Source organism: Natator depressus, chromosome 9, assembly GCF_965152275.1.
Source record: "Natator depressus isolate rNatDep1 chromosome 9, rNatDep2.hap1, whole genome shotgun sequence".
Lineage (NCBI taxonomy): Eukaryota > Metazoa > Chordata > Testudines > Cheloniidae > Natator > Natator depressus.
In genome coordinates, this window is record NC_134242.1 from 55,363,736 (window position 1) to 55,379,180 (window position 15,445).

A 15,445-nucleotide genomic window follows, 5' to 3' on the forward strand; every position below is an offset into this window, starting at 1 on the left:
TGTATTTTCCTTTAACCTTTCCCATTTTTTCCTTTTTTTAAAAAAAATTTATTTCTGTTTAATAAATTGTGTTTGCTTGAACTATATGCAATGATCAGTGAGTCAGGGAAGTGTCCGGTGCGGAGAGAGCACCCTGGAGTGGGGACACCCTAGCCCCTGCCCTAAGTGACCATGACAAGCTTGGGGGTTGAGCCCCCCAAGAGTTCTGGGCCTAGCCTTGTTGGGGTTACAAGGACTTTGCCACACAGGAGGGAGGAAGGGGAGCCCTCGAGGTCAGGCAGGCCTCTTGGTAAAAGGAAGTGGGAGCGAGAACTCAGATCCTTTCACTAGCCCATTTCACCGGGGTATTGTATAAGCCGGGAAAGTTCCCCACAATAGCTGGACCATTCCCCCGCTTACATATAGTATATAGAGTAGGGTTGCCAGGTGTCCAGTTTTCGACTGGAATGCTAACCGGGCCATTAAAAGTCTGGTCAGCGGTGCTGCAGGGCTAAGACAGGCTAGTCCCACCTGTCCTGGCACCGCGCTGCACCCCGGAAGTGGCCAGCATGTCCAGCTCCTAGGTGGGAGGGCCATGGGGCTCCGTGCACTGCCCTGCCCTGAGCACCAGCTCCACACTCCCATTGGCTGGGAACCACGGCCAACGGGAGCTGGGGTGGTGGTGCCTGCGGGCGAGAGCAGGGCGCGGAGCCCCTTGGCCCTGAGCCCCAAACCCCTACCCCAGCCCCGAGCCCCCCAAGCCTGCAGCCTCCTCCTGAACTCCACACACCTCATCCCCGGCCCCACCCCAGAGCCCACACCCCCAGCCCAGCGTCTGTACCCCCTCCTGCCCCCCCACCTCCTGCCTCAATCCACAGCCCCCTCCTGCACTCTGAATCCCTCAGCCCCAGCCCCCAGCCTGGAGCTGCCTCCTGCATCCCAAACCCCTCATCCCCAGCCCCATCATTTCTAGCCCCACCCTGGAGCCCGCACCCTCAGTTAGAGCCATCACCCCCTCCTGCACCTCAACCCCCTGCCCCAGCCCAGTGAAAGTGAATGAGGATGGGGGAGAGCGAGCCACCGAGGGAGGGGGAATGTAGTGAGCGGCAGAGAAGGGGGCAGGGGGCAGGGCCTCAGTAAAGGGGCGGGGCTAGAGTATTCAGTTTTGTGTGATTAGAATGTTGGCAACCCTAATATAGAGCAGTATAAACAAGTCATTGTCTGTATGAAATTTTAGTTTGTACTGACTTCGCTACTGCTTTTTATGTAGCCTATTATAAAACTAGGCAAACATCTAGGTGAGTTGATGTACCCCTTGGAAGACCTCTGAGTACCCCAAGGGTCTGCATTCTGTTTGAGAATCACTGCCCTATCCTACATAGCCCTACTCTCTGGAACCCAAACCCTAGCCTGGAGAGCCCTACCCTCTGGAACCTGAACCCTAACTCAGGAAGCATTACTCTTTGCATCCCTAACTCTTGCTGAGGGAATCTTATCCGTTAGAACCCTAGCCCGTGGAGCCCTGCCCTCTTGAACCCTAACCTGAACCTAGGGCGGCCTATCCTTTGGAACATTAACCCTAGCCTGTGAAGCTTGAAGTGCTAGAAAACCAACCCTATCCTACAAAGTCTTACCCTTTGAAAGCCTACCCACAGCTCAAGGAGCCCCACACTTTGGTTCCCTAAGCATAGTTTGGAGAGTCTTCTCCATTGTAACCTTAACCCAAGCCTGGGTAAGCCTACCCTTGGAAACGTAGCCCTAGCTTGGGAGCCTTGTCCTCTGGAATTGTTCCTCTAGCCCAAACAGCTCTACCATGTGGGACATTAATGTTACCCCAACATATCCTACCCTTGGACACCCAGATTCAGCACCTGGCAATGACCTGGCTGATGGTTGTTGTGCTGTGCCTGATTGCAGAACCCTCTCCTAACCAATGCACTGTCTGACACTTTGCCCCCCACATTCAGTCCCTCTGAATAGAGGCTGTTGATAGACGTTTGCTCCCCTTGCTACTGCTTTGTCACCTATCTCTTCTGTGCTGCACTTAGCAAACAATAATGTGTGTTCCCTGGGCTCTCGCAGGGCCACCTGCTGATCTCCCGTGACTTAGAACAAGAATAAAATGCAGGTGTGGCAACTTGGTGGTGGTGGAGCTTTGTGGTTTCTAGAGAGCATGATGCTCATTGGGCGTTGTTAGTAAGTGTAGTGATTGTTTTGAGTTTCCCAGCACACCCCGACATCCCTGCCTTCCTGTGGTGCGTCCAGGGTCCAGACAGTCTGTCCAGCCACAGGTCAGTGGAGGATCCCACTGACCTGTGGCAGAGCTCTCCAAGGCCATCCAGGGGCTGAAGCACCCCGCTGGATGATTCTCCATGTGTGATGAAAAACAGTGAGGGCTTGTGCTGCGCCAGAGCCTACATGGGAGGGAGAGAGAGAGAGAGAGAGAATTAAATACACCAACCAAGCTGAGGAGGCTCTGGCACAGGGGTGGGTAAACTTTTTGGCCCAAGGGCCACATCTGGGTGGGGAAATTGTATGCAGGGCCATGAATGTAGGGCTTGGCAAGGGGTTGGGGTGCGGGAGGGAGTGCGGGGTGTAGGAGGGAGTGTAGAGTGCAGGAAAGGACTCAGGGCAAGGGGTTGGGGTGCAGGAGAGGTGCAGAGTGCAGGAGGGGGCTCAGGGCAGGGGGTTGGGGTGCAGGAGGTGTGCAGCAGGGGGCTCAAGGCAGGGGTTTAGGGGGCTCAGGGCAGGGGGTTGGGGTGCGGATGCAGCAGGGGGCTAAAGGCAGGAGGTTAGGGTGCGGGGTGCAGGAGGGGTTCAGGGTGTGGGCTCCAGCCCAGCGCCACTTACCTCGAGCAGCTCTGGGGTGGCAGCAGCGTGCAGCGGGGCTAAGGCAGGCAGGCTCCCTACCTGCCCTGGCCCTGTGCCACTCCTGGATGTGGCCAGCATATCTGGCAGTGGCTCCTGGGGGTGGGGTGGGGCAGGCGGCTCTGCAGCACAGTGCCCTGGTCTGTGTGTACCACTCCCGGCCAATGGGAGCTATGGGGGAGGTGCCTACAGGCGAGGGCAGCGCACGGAGCCCTCTGCTCTTCCCCGTCCCCAAGGGGCTGCAGAGACTTGATGCTGGCCGCTTCTGGGAGCAGTGCGGGGCCAGGGCAGGCAGGGAGCCTGCCTTAGCCCCACTGCGCCATGGGGCTGGCAATCCCGCAGGCCGCAGTTTGCCCTCCCCTGCTCTGGCAGAAACCCTACCATACACAGAGAACAGGGGCATTTCATGGGCAAAATTGTCCCTTGTGTTTGCACTCTGCGAGGCAGGGGATAATGTGCAGCCCCCTCAGTCCTCACATCATGAGAGTAACCTGCCATCATGAGGTGTAGAGATCCCATTCTACCACTGTCACTAAGGGGTTAACAGGTAGGCTAGCCATCTTCTCAGCTGCAGCAACAGCTGCGGGATAAGAAGGCAAGCAGGGCCAAGGAGAGGGGGGCTGCAGAGGGACTACAGAGAAGGAGTTGCCTTCAGCTGCAGACTGGCAGGAAACCGGACTTATAGAGAGGCAGAAGTAAAGAGTGTGAGTCTGGCAAAGGCCTCCAGGAGAGCTGAGGTAGGTAGCAGCTGAGGGAAACATTGACGGTTTGTGAGGAGTCAGTCCCCACTGTTTAATGCATGGTCACTGGGCTGGAGCTTGGAGGAGTGGGTGGGCATGCTGGGGTTCCAGCAACTTCTTGGAGCAAAGGGGTCAGAGTGCTCCTCCAGGGGCCTGGAATTACTGACCCTTCATTGGACTCCTGGTCAGTCAGACTCTTTATTGCCCCAGAAGGGAGAGACTATAAATGACCAGGCTGGAGTCATAGGATCAGCCACCCAGCACAGGGCCAATGACTGTTGGGGGAAAGTGAGGCAGAATTTCTGCAACACCACACCCAATGCTGAGATGGCATTGGCTGGCAAAGGCACTCTCAGATGCCTGCATGGGCAGTGGTGCACTGGGAGCTCTCCTGTGGCTGCTGTCAGGTGTAGGTACTGGTGGGCTGCAGAGGTGGCACACCTGCTGGAAGACAGGAGTGTCTGTGTAATGAGAGCAGTGCCACAAGATGCTCGTATTTATTGTAGACATGCGCCATCATCATCTCCCACTTGTTACCTCAGACAAGCTCCTTCATGCTTCCTCCAACCTGCCCCTGACTCTTGGGGCTGCTCCCTACAAACCTCTACAAAGACACCTCATAATCCACCTTAAAACTCTCCTTTGCTGTGAGGCCTGCCAAAAGCTGATCCTGATGGGCAGGATCCCCTGGGAGAATAACATGAGGAGGAAAGGAGTCCAGGAGAGCTGGCTGTATTTTCAAGAATCCTTATTGAGGTTACAGGGACAAACCATCCCAATGTGTAGAAAGAATAGTAAAGATGGCAGGTGACCAGCTTGGCTTAACAGTGAAATCCTTGCTGATCTTAAACACAAAAAAGAAGCTTACAAGAAATGGAAGCTTGGATAAATGACCAGGGAAGAGTATAAAAATATTGCTCAAGCATGCAGGAGTGAAATCAGGAAGGCCAAATCACATCTGGAGTTGCAGCTAGCAAGAGATGTTAAGAGTAACAAGAAGGGTTTCTTCAGGTATGTTAGCAACAAGAAGAAAGTCAAGGAAAGTGTGGACCCCTTGCTGAATGATGGAGGCAACCTAGTGACAGAGGATGTGGAAAAAGCTAATGTACTCAATGCTTTTTTTGCCTCTGTCTTCACAAACAAGGTCAGCTCCCAGACTGCTGCACTGGGCAGCACAGCATGGGGAGGAGGTGACCAGCCCTCTGTGAAGAAAGAAGTGGTTCGGGACTATTTAGAAAAGCTGGACAAGCACAAGTCAATGGGGCTGGATGTGCTGCATCTAAGAGTGCTAAAGGAGTTGGCCAATGGCTCTGCAATCACATCCCCCATTACCTTTGAAAACTCATGGCGACCGGGGGAGGTCCCGGACGACTGGAAAAAGGCTAATGTAGTGCCCATCTTTAAAAAAGGGAAAGAGGAGGATCCGGGGAACTACAGGCCAGTCAGCCTCACCTCAATCCCTGGAAAAATCATGGAGCAGATCCTCAAGGAATCAATTCTGAAGCACTTAGAGGAGAGGAAAGTGATCAGGAACAGTCAGCATGGATTCACCAAGGGCAAGTCATGCCTGACTAACCTAATTGCCTACTATGATGAGATAACTGGCTCTGTGGATGAGGGGAAAGCAGTGGACGTGGTGTTCCTTGACTTCAGCAAAGCTTTTGACAGTCTCCCACAGTATTCTTGCCAGCAAGTTAAAGAAGTATGGGCTGGATGAATGGACGATAAGGTGGATAGAAAGTCGGCTAGATCATCGGTCTCAAGGGGTCGTGATCAATGGCTCCATGTCTAGCTGGCAGCCGGTATCAAGTGGAGTGCCCCAAGGGTCGGTCCTCGGGCTGGTTTTGTTCAATATCTTCCTTAATGATCTGGAGGATGGTATGGATTGCACCCTCAGCAAGTTTGCAGATGACACTAAACTGGGAGGAGAGGTAGATACACTGGAGGGTAGGGGTAGGATACAGAGGGCCCTCGACAAATTAGAAGACTGGGCCAAAAGAAATCTGATGAGGTTCAACAAGGACAAGTGCAGTGTCCTACACTTAGGACGGAAGAATCCCATGCACCGCTATAGACTAGGGACCGAATGGCTAGGCAGCAGTTCTGCAGAAAAGGACCTAGGAGTTACAGTGGACGAGAAGCTGGATATGAGTCAACAGTGTGCCCTTGTTGCCAAGAAGGCCAATGGCATTTTGGGATGTATAAGTAGGGGCGTTGCCAGCAGATCGAGGGACGTGATCATTCCCCTCTATTCGACATTGGTGAGGCCTCATCTGGAGTACTGTGTCCAGTTTTGGGCCCCACACTACAAGAAGGATGTGGAAACATGGAAAACGTCCAGCAGAGGGCAACAAAAATGATTAGGGGACTGGAACACATGACTTATGAGGAGAGGCTGAGGGAACTGGGATAGTTTAGTCTGCGGAAGAGAAGAATGAGGGGGGAATTGATAGCTGCTTTCAACTACCTGAAAGGGGGTTCCAAAGAGGATGGATCTAGACTGTTCTCATTGGTAGCTGGTGACAGAACAAGGAGTAATGGTCTCAAGTTGCAGTGGGGGAGATTTAGGTTGGATATTAGGAAAAACTTTTTCACTAGGAGGGTGGTAAAACACTGGGATTCATTACCTAGGGAGGTGGTGGAATCTGCTTCCTTAGAATTTTTTAAGGTCAGGCTTGACAAAGCCCTGGCTGGGATGATTTAGTTGGGGATTGGTCCTGCTTTGAGCAGGGGGTTGGACAAGATGACCTCCTGAGGTCCCTTCCAACCCTGATATTCTATGATACTATGATTCTATGAACCCTGAGGATGGCTGGCGAGCCAAGACCCTGCCTGTTGTCTCATTGTTTCCTTGTGCTCCCCGTCTGTCTGTAGCCATCTGTTGTCTCCTATCTTACACTTGGACTGTCAACTCTTTGGGGGAGGCTCTCTTTGTGCTGTGTTTGTACCTCTCCTAGCACAGTGGGATCCTGGTCCATGGCAACTCTAAGGTGCTAACACAACACAAATGAATAATGTTGTTCCGAAGCCAGGTGGGCTTGTTAGTGATGAACACTCTCCCTCTACTGGACACTGTGTATGTATCAGGCACTCAGCTCTGCTAGGAACCTACACAGCAATCTCGGCGTGAGGGAGCCCTGCCTGAAAATGCTCGCATTACACTTAACAGACCCTAGGGAGCCGAGAGGGGCTGTATATTCTAGCAGTTAAATGTGTGCGCGTCCAGTGGAAACAGTGCATGGTTCTCTCTCTTACTTCTCCATGCTTTCTTCCTGTACTCCCTCATGTCTTTCCTCTGAAGAGCCAAGGAGACAACACTCAGTCCCAAACACTTATACAAACAAAGCAAAGGGTGTGTGGATGGCAACATAAGAAATGTAGGGCCAGGACATCAGTTTGTGTAAACCAGCATCGCTTCCATTGCACCAAGCTGGGGATCAGCCCTTTGCTTTCCTGCTAGCAGTGAAGGACAGAGTTGCCACATGAGGGCTGCGTTTTTGGCAGGAGACAGCGGAGACACACAGTGCCCCTACTGTCTGGTAGGATGGGGAATGCTCCTCTTCCCAATATTTCTCAGGGCTGCAGGCAGAACTGGGCAGGGAGCTGAGGCTCTGCAGACGTGCTCTGATAGTGTGAGTAGCTGCCCACCCTCCACTTGGTGAGCTGCAGTGTTCTCCTGGGCAGGGCAGCTACTTGTAAGCTCAGAGGATGCATTAGGGGACTGTTGAGAATAGTTTCTCCTCTGGGCATAGCCCATTCTTGCTTTCTCTGCCTGCCATTGCAGCAACATAAGGATTCCTGCCTCTCCTTATGTCCCAGGAGGCCGCAGTCACCCAGGCTATTCTAGCCAACGCCAGCGCACTGCAGTCTAGTCCCAACGTCTTTGCTCCGATACATGCAGCACTCACCTCCTCAATCTCCTTTAGTGCAAAGTATTCTCCAGGGGGCTTCACTAGTTGGTGGACATCAGCTCCTGAAAGGGGCAGGATAGAGAGTCAGTGCCCTGGCAGAAGTGCCCTAGCAGACCCTGCTGTGCAGTTCCATCTCTAACAGCCCTGAATAGCACCAGTAGCCTCGAACCCCCAACATTAAACAATGAGGGACAGATTGTGCTGGCTGTGCTGTGATATGCAAGTGTGGGACAGGATGCACAGAGCCATTCCCCACAGGCACCTTGGCACAGTGCAACCAACATCCCAGGGTTGGTGCAATGACCAGGGGAGAATTAGCACGTCTGACGCCACAAAGCACCCCAAAGGGGGTGGGGGTGGGGGTCGCCATGGTGCCAAGCCTCCACTCATCAGCGGATGGACCATGACCAACTTCGAGTTGTTGTTCTGGGTGTGTAATAAGTCATGTATTAACTGGGAAGCAGAGACACCTGTCAAAGTCCAGCCTGGCCTCATGGGAATTTGTCCACTTGAAAACTGGGAAAATGCTGAAAGCCCTCCCAATATCACTGATTAAACTTGTACACGCTGTGCCCCTGGGTAGCAGCTCCCCTGTTCCCCATCCCAACCACTGGCTCACTAGAGAGGAAGGGAAATAGAAATTTCCCTGTGTGGGTCAGAGATGTAAAGGCCAGGAGGCACCATGGAGCACAAAGACTGTGTCAGTGTAACGTAGCCCAGTCAGATTCTCACTGAAAGACTGGGAACTGCAGTTGTCATAGCTTCCACTGGGGTATCACATACAGGGACTCCATGCATTTCTGAGGCAGGCAAAGGTGATGGTTCCGTGAGATGTCTGTTCCTTTTAAGGCTCCCTGGGTGGATTCAGTTCCCCTTTATTACCCCCAAAGGTCTGTATTGATGGCAGGGCCCCTGGACCTACTTCTACTCAGTGAGGCCAGCTCTACACTGGGGTTTTTGCAGCAGGGTACAGTGATGGATGTGCCCAAAGCAAACCCTTAGTAATGCTTGTATTAGTGTAATACATCACTTGCACTGGTTTAATTTACCCAGGCTTGCAACTCCCCTGGTATAATTCATGACTTACACTAGTGCAGTGTGTCTACACCAGGCTTTTGCACTAGGGGTTTACACTGGTCCAGCTACCCCGGTGTAATTACACTAATGCATAGAACCCCAGTGTAGACAAGGACTTACGGCAGATCCTCAAAGGTATTTAGGCACCTAACTCTCATTTAAATCAAGTGGGAAATAAATGTCTTTGGGGATCTTACATACTGTTCAGTCCTGCCCAACTTCTTCTCTCCTTCAGCACCTGAAAACTTTCTCTCTATTCTGCAGCAAGCCCCTTGCTAACAAAATCTGCCTTTGCCAAAACTTTCCTGATTTCTATGAGCTCCCAGAAGACAGTCAGTGGAAAAGGGAGAGAGGGCTATTTTCTTCCAAATTCTCTCAGGCCTGCCAAGTGCCCAGCCAGGGCAGAGTGAGCAGGGCCATACTGTATCTGAGCAGCAAGAGTCCAAGTGAGCTGTCAATTACACTAGGTCAGTGTAATCACTCCAGAGTTGGACAAAGCAATTTGGCCCTAAGTGTCAAGATGCAGCATGTCTCTGTATAATGGTTCTGACCTAGCCACAGTGCACATTTTACTGAGATCCACTGGCAGTGAGCAAGAATCTAACTTAGTCCCTGGTCTGAGCCATCCTGGAGCTGTTTGTAGCTTGGGCCCTCAGACAGCAAACAGGAAGGGGGTCAAGTCCCATACCCAGTCTCTTGGAGATGTCTGTTGCGCGCTCGCCCCAGATTCCATTCACTGCTATCAGCACCACCTCTCCAGCCTCCACCGCATTCAGAAGCGCAGCCTCCATGGCACAGTGGCCTGGGCCACTGATGGCCAGAGTCAGTGGGTTCTGTGTCTGGAAGGCGTACTGGATTCCCAACTTGATTTCATCCATGATCTGAGGAGAACGGACAAGATGCCAGGGTTAAAGCAGCCACCTGCAGTTTGGCAGTGTAACTGCATTGAAATCAACACCCACTAATAGTAAAAAGAAGAGGAGTACTTGTGGCACCTTAGAGACTAACAAATTTATTTGAGCATAAGCTTTCGTGAGCTACAGCTCACTTCATCGGATGCATTGAATGCATCCACTGAATGCATCCGATGAAGTGAGCTGTAGCTCACGAAAGCTTATGCTCAAATAAATTTGTTAGTCTCTAAGGAGCCACAAGTACTCCTTTTCTTTTTGCGGATACAGACGAACACAGCTGCTACTCTGAAACCTGAGTTCATGATGTGACCCAGTAGTGCTGTCACTTACTGCAGAGTATTTGACTTTAAGCCACAAACTCACTATATTTACAACTTTTAGCTATTTCTTACAGAAATGAGTTTTACCAAAAATAAAACCGATCCCTACCCCTATCTTTGTGGGAGGCCTCTCTTGTGGTGCCCATGGGGCACTGCTGAACTAGACAGACACTCTACTCAGTTCTGAAAGGAAACTAAAGAGCTAGAGACCAAAACCAAACAGCTAGACACAACGAATGCCAGACCCTGCTGGCACCGCTCATGGAGAGCTTTGCCATGGAAGCACTGAAGGAAGTTAGGGAAAGGATTTTGTTTTTACCCCTGAGTTCTCCAAATGCTGGGAGAATTGGGAATCCGACAGGCAGTGGGTGGTGGTCCTCTAGGCAGTTCCCCAAACTGCTTTTCAGCTTGATCCAAAGCCCATTCAAATTAGTGGGAATCTTTCCACTGACTGAAAGGTCACGGGCTTTAGAGCAGCCTCGGAGTGGTGAATGGGGAGGAATCAGAGCTGTGGCTCTGAGTCTGCAAAAGCCTGAAGCACATGAGTCATCCCCGTGGCCGTGAAGGCAGAGGCACATGCACAGAGGAAAGATTTCAAGAAACACACTGACACCAAAAGCTGAAAGAAGCCAGGAGAAATGACAGCCCAACAGTGACTTATAATTAGTATTGCTAAAGCACCTCTTCTGTGCTCTAGGAGACTCAAAAAGTGATGTCTTGTGGGAATGGAACCCAGAAGAGGGGAAAAGAAGGTCAGGAGCAAGGGAAAGTGGGTTTCATTTGCTATCTAAAACATTGCACTGGTGCCTGAGGAGAGGGGGAGGCTGCAGATCATAGGAAACACTTCGAATGAGTGACCACGTTCTGGAGAAGTTGAGTTGTAGTCCTCACCTGGAACATTTCCTTGTGGAGGTGTCCAATTAGCTGCCGACCTCCTGCAGCCAAGATTCGAGGAGGGACGTTTGAGGGCCCAGGCCCCAGGAGCAGCCTGTCTGGAATGGCCAGGGGCTGCCACAGTACTGCAGGGGGTGGCACCAGCAGCTGTTGTGAAGACATTGCGCGATAACGTGGAGCTGGGAGCCCAGGCAGAAGGAGAGGAGCCCGAACCGTAGCATGGAGCACTCGGGAGGCACTGCCCATCACTGCTCGATGCATCTTTGGGGCCTGAGATAACAGAATGAACCTTCACCCTGACAGCAACCAGCCCCTGGGCCTGCTGCCACTAGCCGTCGAGCTCCTGTTCCTCTCTGACAGAGCCTCTGCTGGGAGTGGTGACTCAAACGCTGTCAAACCCTCTGCTCTGTCACACTGACCTTCACAGTCCTGGCAATAAAAGCCTAAGTCTAAAGCAACACAGCCCACTTCCCAATGGCCCGGCAGCTCCCTGGCTCCTCCTCGATGTTCCCGCAGAGAGCTCCTCTTGAAAACACACCCCCCATTACCCCTCCTGGCCTATGAACTCTGCACCTGGTAGGAGCTGGCACTGACCGCCGCTGTTCATGTGGCACTAACAACATTGCTGCTTCTTGCTTTAGCCACATAATTTCCTGGTGCGGGAGAAAATCCCCATGTTTGTCTAAGCTGCTCAGTCAGAGCGGTTTTCCCCATAGCTCAGTGAGATAACAAGACACTGCTGTGCTCTGCCAGACTGCCCTGTTGTGGCCTTGGTGAGGGTGCCCCGGTCCTCACTCCCTGTCCTATGTCCTTTTTACCATGCCATGGTTTCTGGTAGCTCCAAGAGGCTGCAGCCATGCTACTGAGCACTCAGAGAAGCCCTGCCCCGAAGAGCTTCCAGTCTCAATAGCCAAGATGTACAGAGGGTGAGAAGGAAAACAGGCACAGAAAAGTGAGGGGTCTTGTCCCAGGTCACCCAGCAGGGCAGTGGCAGAGCTGGGAATGGATCCCAGCTCTCCTGAGTCCCACTCCCATTCAAGAAATCACTTTTCATCACTGTGGGTTACTCAGATATTGGTGCGTGAACAGTCCCAGGCTGCTTCCCTGGCACTTCCATTCAAGAATGCGTTTGTGACATCCAATCCCTATCCTGTAGTCAGGGATGTCACAGACATTGCCTGGGAAGCACTAGATGCTGCAGTGGGTTTGTGGCCTGAACTCCAAAGCACAGCTTGTCGAAGAGGAGGAGTGTGGAATACGAAGAGCTCTGAACTCTCATGAGGTGTTTCTCTCTCTCTCTTTTCCTTCTCACGTTCTCCCTCCCTCTTCCCCCATTTCGTCTGCTTTCCTTCCCTTCCTCCCCTCCTCCTCTCAGCCTTACTTGGGCCCGGAACCAAAGCCTGGGAAAGTTAGCAGGAATCATTCCATTGATTTGGGATCAGGCCCCTAGGCCCCATCACGTGCCTAAGAAATCAATGGGATGCTTACTATTGATTTCAGTAGTGCAGGATTAGGCCCTTGAATTAGCACTGTTACTAGTTGGCCAAGACTAGCAAGTGGAGAAGCAGGATTAACTGGGGTTAACAGCTGGCCATATCAGTGCGCTTCTCAGATCTTCGGATCTCAACTTACTGGTAGTGAAATTCCACGAACCAGTGCACAAGCAATAGCTGCCCCCTGTGGTTTGCTGCCTCCCTCTCTCGGACGAGTCTCCTCCCCCGTGCTGTGCCTTTGTGTTTCTGTGATTTTCCTGGATGCTGCCACATTTTGCTCACTCAAGTCCCAATCCTCATTTACTGTCGATTAATCTCTGCAGTTTCTATACAAGTACTTTCGGGGAGGGAGGGATAGCTCAGTGGTTTGAGCATTAGCCTGCTAAACCCAGGGTTGTGAGTTCAATCCTTGAGGGGACCATTTAGCGATCTGGGGCAAAAATTGGGGATTGGTCCTACTTTGAGCAGGGGGTTGGACTAGATGACCTCCTAAGGTCCCTTCCAACTCTGAACTCTGATATTCTACGATTATGATTCTATGACCCTGGATTTAAAAAAAAAAGAGAAAGAGAAACCAAAACATGTGTAGAGGCTAGGTACGTTTCCCTTCATCGGGAAGCACTTTACAAGCTGAGTCAATGAGTATATAGGACTTCTGTCACTACCAACTGACATGCAGCTGTCTCTGGGCTGAAACATAGCAGGTGTTTAACAGTACACAGCAGCAGTGAAGAAGAAAGATGTACTGAACCTTCAGGGGGGATTTAGAAAGGCAGACTGCAACTAGCCCACCTGGAACTTGGCTAGGGCTGCATGGCTAATGCACATGTTCACTCTTACAAAATGCATCCCTTAGGATCTTTAATCACCCAAGGGGTCAGGACCTCAGCTGTGTGTCTCACAAGAAAGCCAGCCTCGAGCAGTATGGTGTGGCACTGATTCAGTAGGTCCACAGGTAGAGCCGCATTTGGGGAAGCAACTTTTCCTGCTGCTTTGTGGCTTTTCCAGGAGGTCACCCATCCAAGTCCAACCTCCTCTGACAAGAGGACAGCCCGGAGTGGTGTCACTCTCTCAGGCCAGGGGGATCCTCTAAACGCTTAAAAACCAGGCTGTTTTCTTCCATCATGGATCAGAAATGGCAACCAGTGTTGTTGGCTTCTGCTTTCTTCATGGCAAGAACTCCATGCTGGTGGTATTAGAATGGCTAATAATCCCCCACAGGGGACAGGAGCCCCCAGCTTGGTAATAGTAAGAGACAGGGATGTTGCAGTGGTAATGCAGGCAGTGATGAGAAGCGGCTGTGCAGGAAGGGGCTGAAGAAAGGAGCAACATTCATGATAAGGTTTGAAGCTCTTAGCTTTGCCAGCCTAAAGCTCTTTCCCTTTTTATAATCCATCAGGTGCCAAATTCTGCTCTGTCCCCTGGTACAAATCTAAAGTAACTCCATTGACTTAGAGCCGCTCAGGGCTTATGCTGGCATAACCTAGTACAGGATTTACACCAATTTAACTGTGAGCAGCATTTCGCCCAGTTGCTTCATGCTTTAGGAGTATGGGCCCAGTCAGAGCCTCTGTGATGTCCAAGGAGCTCACGGTACAGTTTAGGATGTAGAATACAAACCTGGCCTTTGACCCCCTCCACCTGTGTGCTTGACTGGGGCCTTGACATAATTTGGAGCAGGGATTCTCAGCCTCTTTCTTTCTGGGGCCCCCCAATCAGAGATGAAAGTAAGCCGGTACACCCCGGTACGGCGTACTGGTAAGAGTTGTTGCACCGTGCTGAGGCAGCCCGGATTCCCCAAGGGGCAATTTAAAGGGTCTGGGGCTCCCAGCGGTGGCTGGAGCCCCAGGCCCTTTAAATTGCCTCCAGAGCCCCCGCTGCTGGAGCCCTGGGGTAGCAGCTGCAAGGCTCTGGCAGCTATTTAAAGGGCCTGGGGCTCCCCTGCTTCTACCGCCCTGGCCTTTTAAATAGCCGCTAGAGCCCCACAGCCACTACTCTAGAGCTCCGGCGGCTATTTAAAGGACCGGGGTGGCAGAGGCAGGGGAGCCGCGGGCCCTTTAAATAGCCCCCGGAGCCCTGGGGTAGCGGGGGCTCCGGGGGCTATTTAAAGGGTCGGGGCTCCAGCTGCCTCTGCCGCCCTGGTCCTTTAAATAGCCACTGGAGCCCCGTCACTTCCCCAGGGCTCCGGCGGCTATTTAAAGGGCCAGGGCAGTAGAAGAGGGGAGCCCCAGGCAGCTGCTGCTACCCCGGTGGGGGGGCACTTCCTTACAGGGTGGCCTGGGGCTAGCTCTGATCCCCTCAGCCTTGCCCCTTCCGTCCTAGGCCCCGCCCCTTCAGGGGCCCAGAGCTGGCCCCGGAGTACTGGTAAGTCACTGGACTTACTTTCACCCCTGCCCCCAACATACTCCCAAAATTCCAGGGCCCAGCAGGGGAGAGGCCAGGGCTCCAGGCTCCAGCTGCAGGGAGGCTCTGGGCTTCAGGCGCTGAGGGGGAGAGGGAGCTTGGGGCTTTAGCCCTGTGGGGTAGAGCAGGGGTCTTGGGGCTCAGGCTCGACTGTGTGGGAGGGTAGCTCAGGGCTCTGGGTTTCAGCTGCTGGCGGCGGAGCTCAGGGCTTGGGGCTTCTGCCTTCTGCCATGTGGGGCACTGGACTTGGGGTTCTGGGCTCCCAGCTTTAGCCCCGCAGGGTAGGGGGACTTGAGGCTTTAGATCCACGGGACACTGGGGTGCTGGGGCTTGTGGACCCTGTGAAATGGCTCACAGAGCCCCGAGTCGCAGAGGAGAACTGCTGATTTAGAGCATCTGGGAGCTGCTCTCAATTACACTGCCAGTTAAGCAGCCAGGGATCAATGTGATACAACGATGCCCTGGCCCCACCCCTTTCCCCAGGCCATACCCTACGCTATTACCTGCACCGGAATGCCTCCCGAGTTATCCTGGGGTAGCTAAGAGTAGGAACCAGTCTTCTTTGTTTGTTTTCCTCAAGACCCCAATTTGACTGGCTCTGAGGAAAGGTATTGTATGCCCAGATGATGGTGTGTGGAGGGGTGGAATTTACCACGATCACAAAGAGTCATACCGGCAGCCATGCCCAACATGTAGTTGTAAGAGTGAGGCTATGGGACAAGTGTTTACCCCATTGTGTTAATTAGTTCCCCCTTTGCCTGGTCCTTCTGCACCTTCCTGGCCAGCATGGAATATATGGAGCGTGTAATCGACTTGCAGAGGACTCTGTTTCACCCCAGCTGGGGA

General features: G+C 52.6%; 1 protein-coding gene across 1 annotated transcript in view; it reads right to left on the bottom strand.

Annotated features, from left to right (window-relative positions):
• AGXT (alanine--glyoxylate aminotransferase) overlaps positions 1–11,155 on the bottom strand; it is a 28,719-nt gene extending 17,564 nt beyond the window's left edge. The window contains exons 1-4 of the mRNA XM_074964241.1: positions 10,701–11,155; positions 9,264–9,456; positions 7,496–7,560; positions 2,293–2,393 (exon numbers count right to left, since the gene is read on the bottom strand). Coding sequence (XP_074820342.1) covers positions 2,293–2,393; positions 7,496–7,560; positions 9,264–9,456; positions 10,701–10,964 — 623 coding nt within the window. The 5' untranslated portion in view covers positions 10,965–11,155. The remainder of the gene's footprint in view (positions 1–2,292; positions 2,394–7,495; positions 7,561–9,263; positions 9,457–10,700) is intronic.
• Between the last annotated feature and the right edge of the window lie 4,290 nt (positions 11,156–15,445).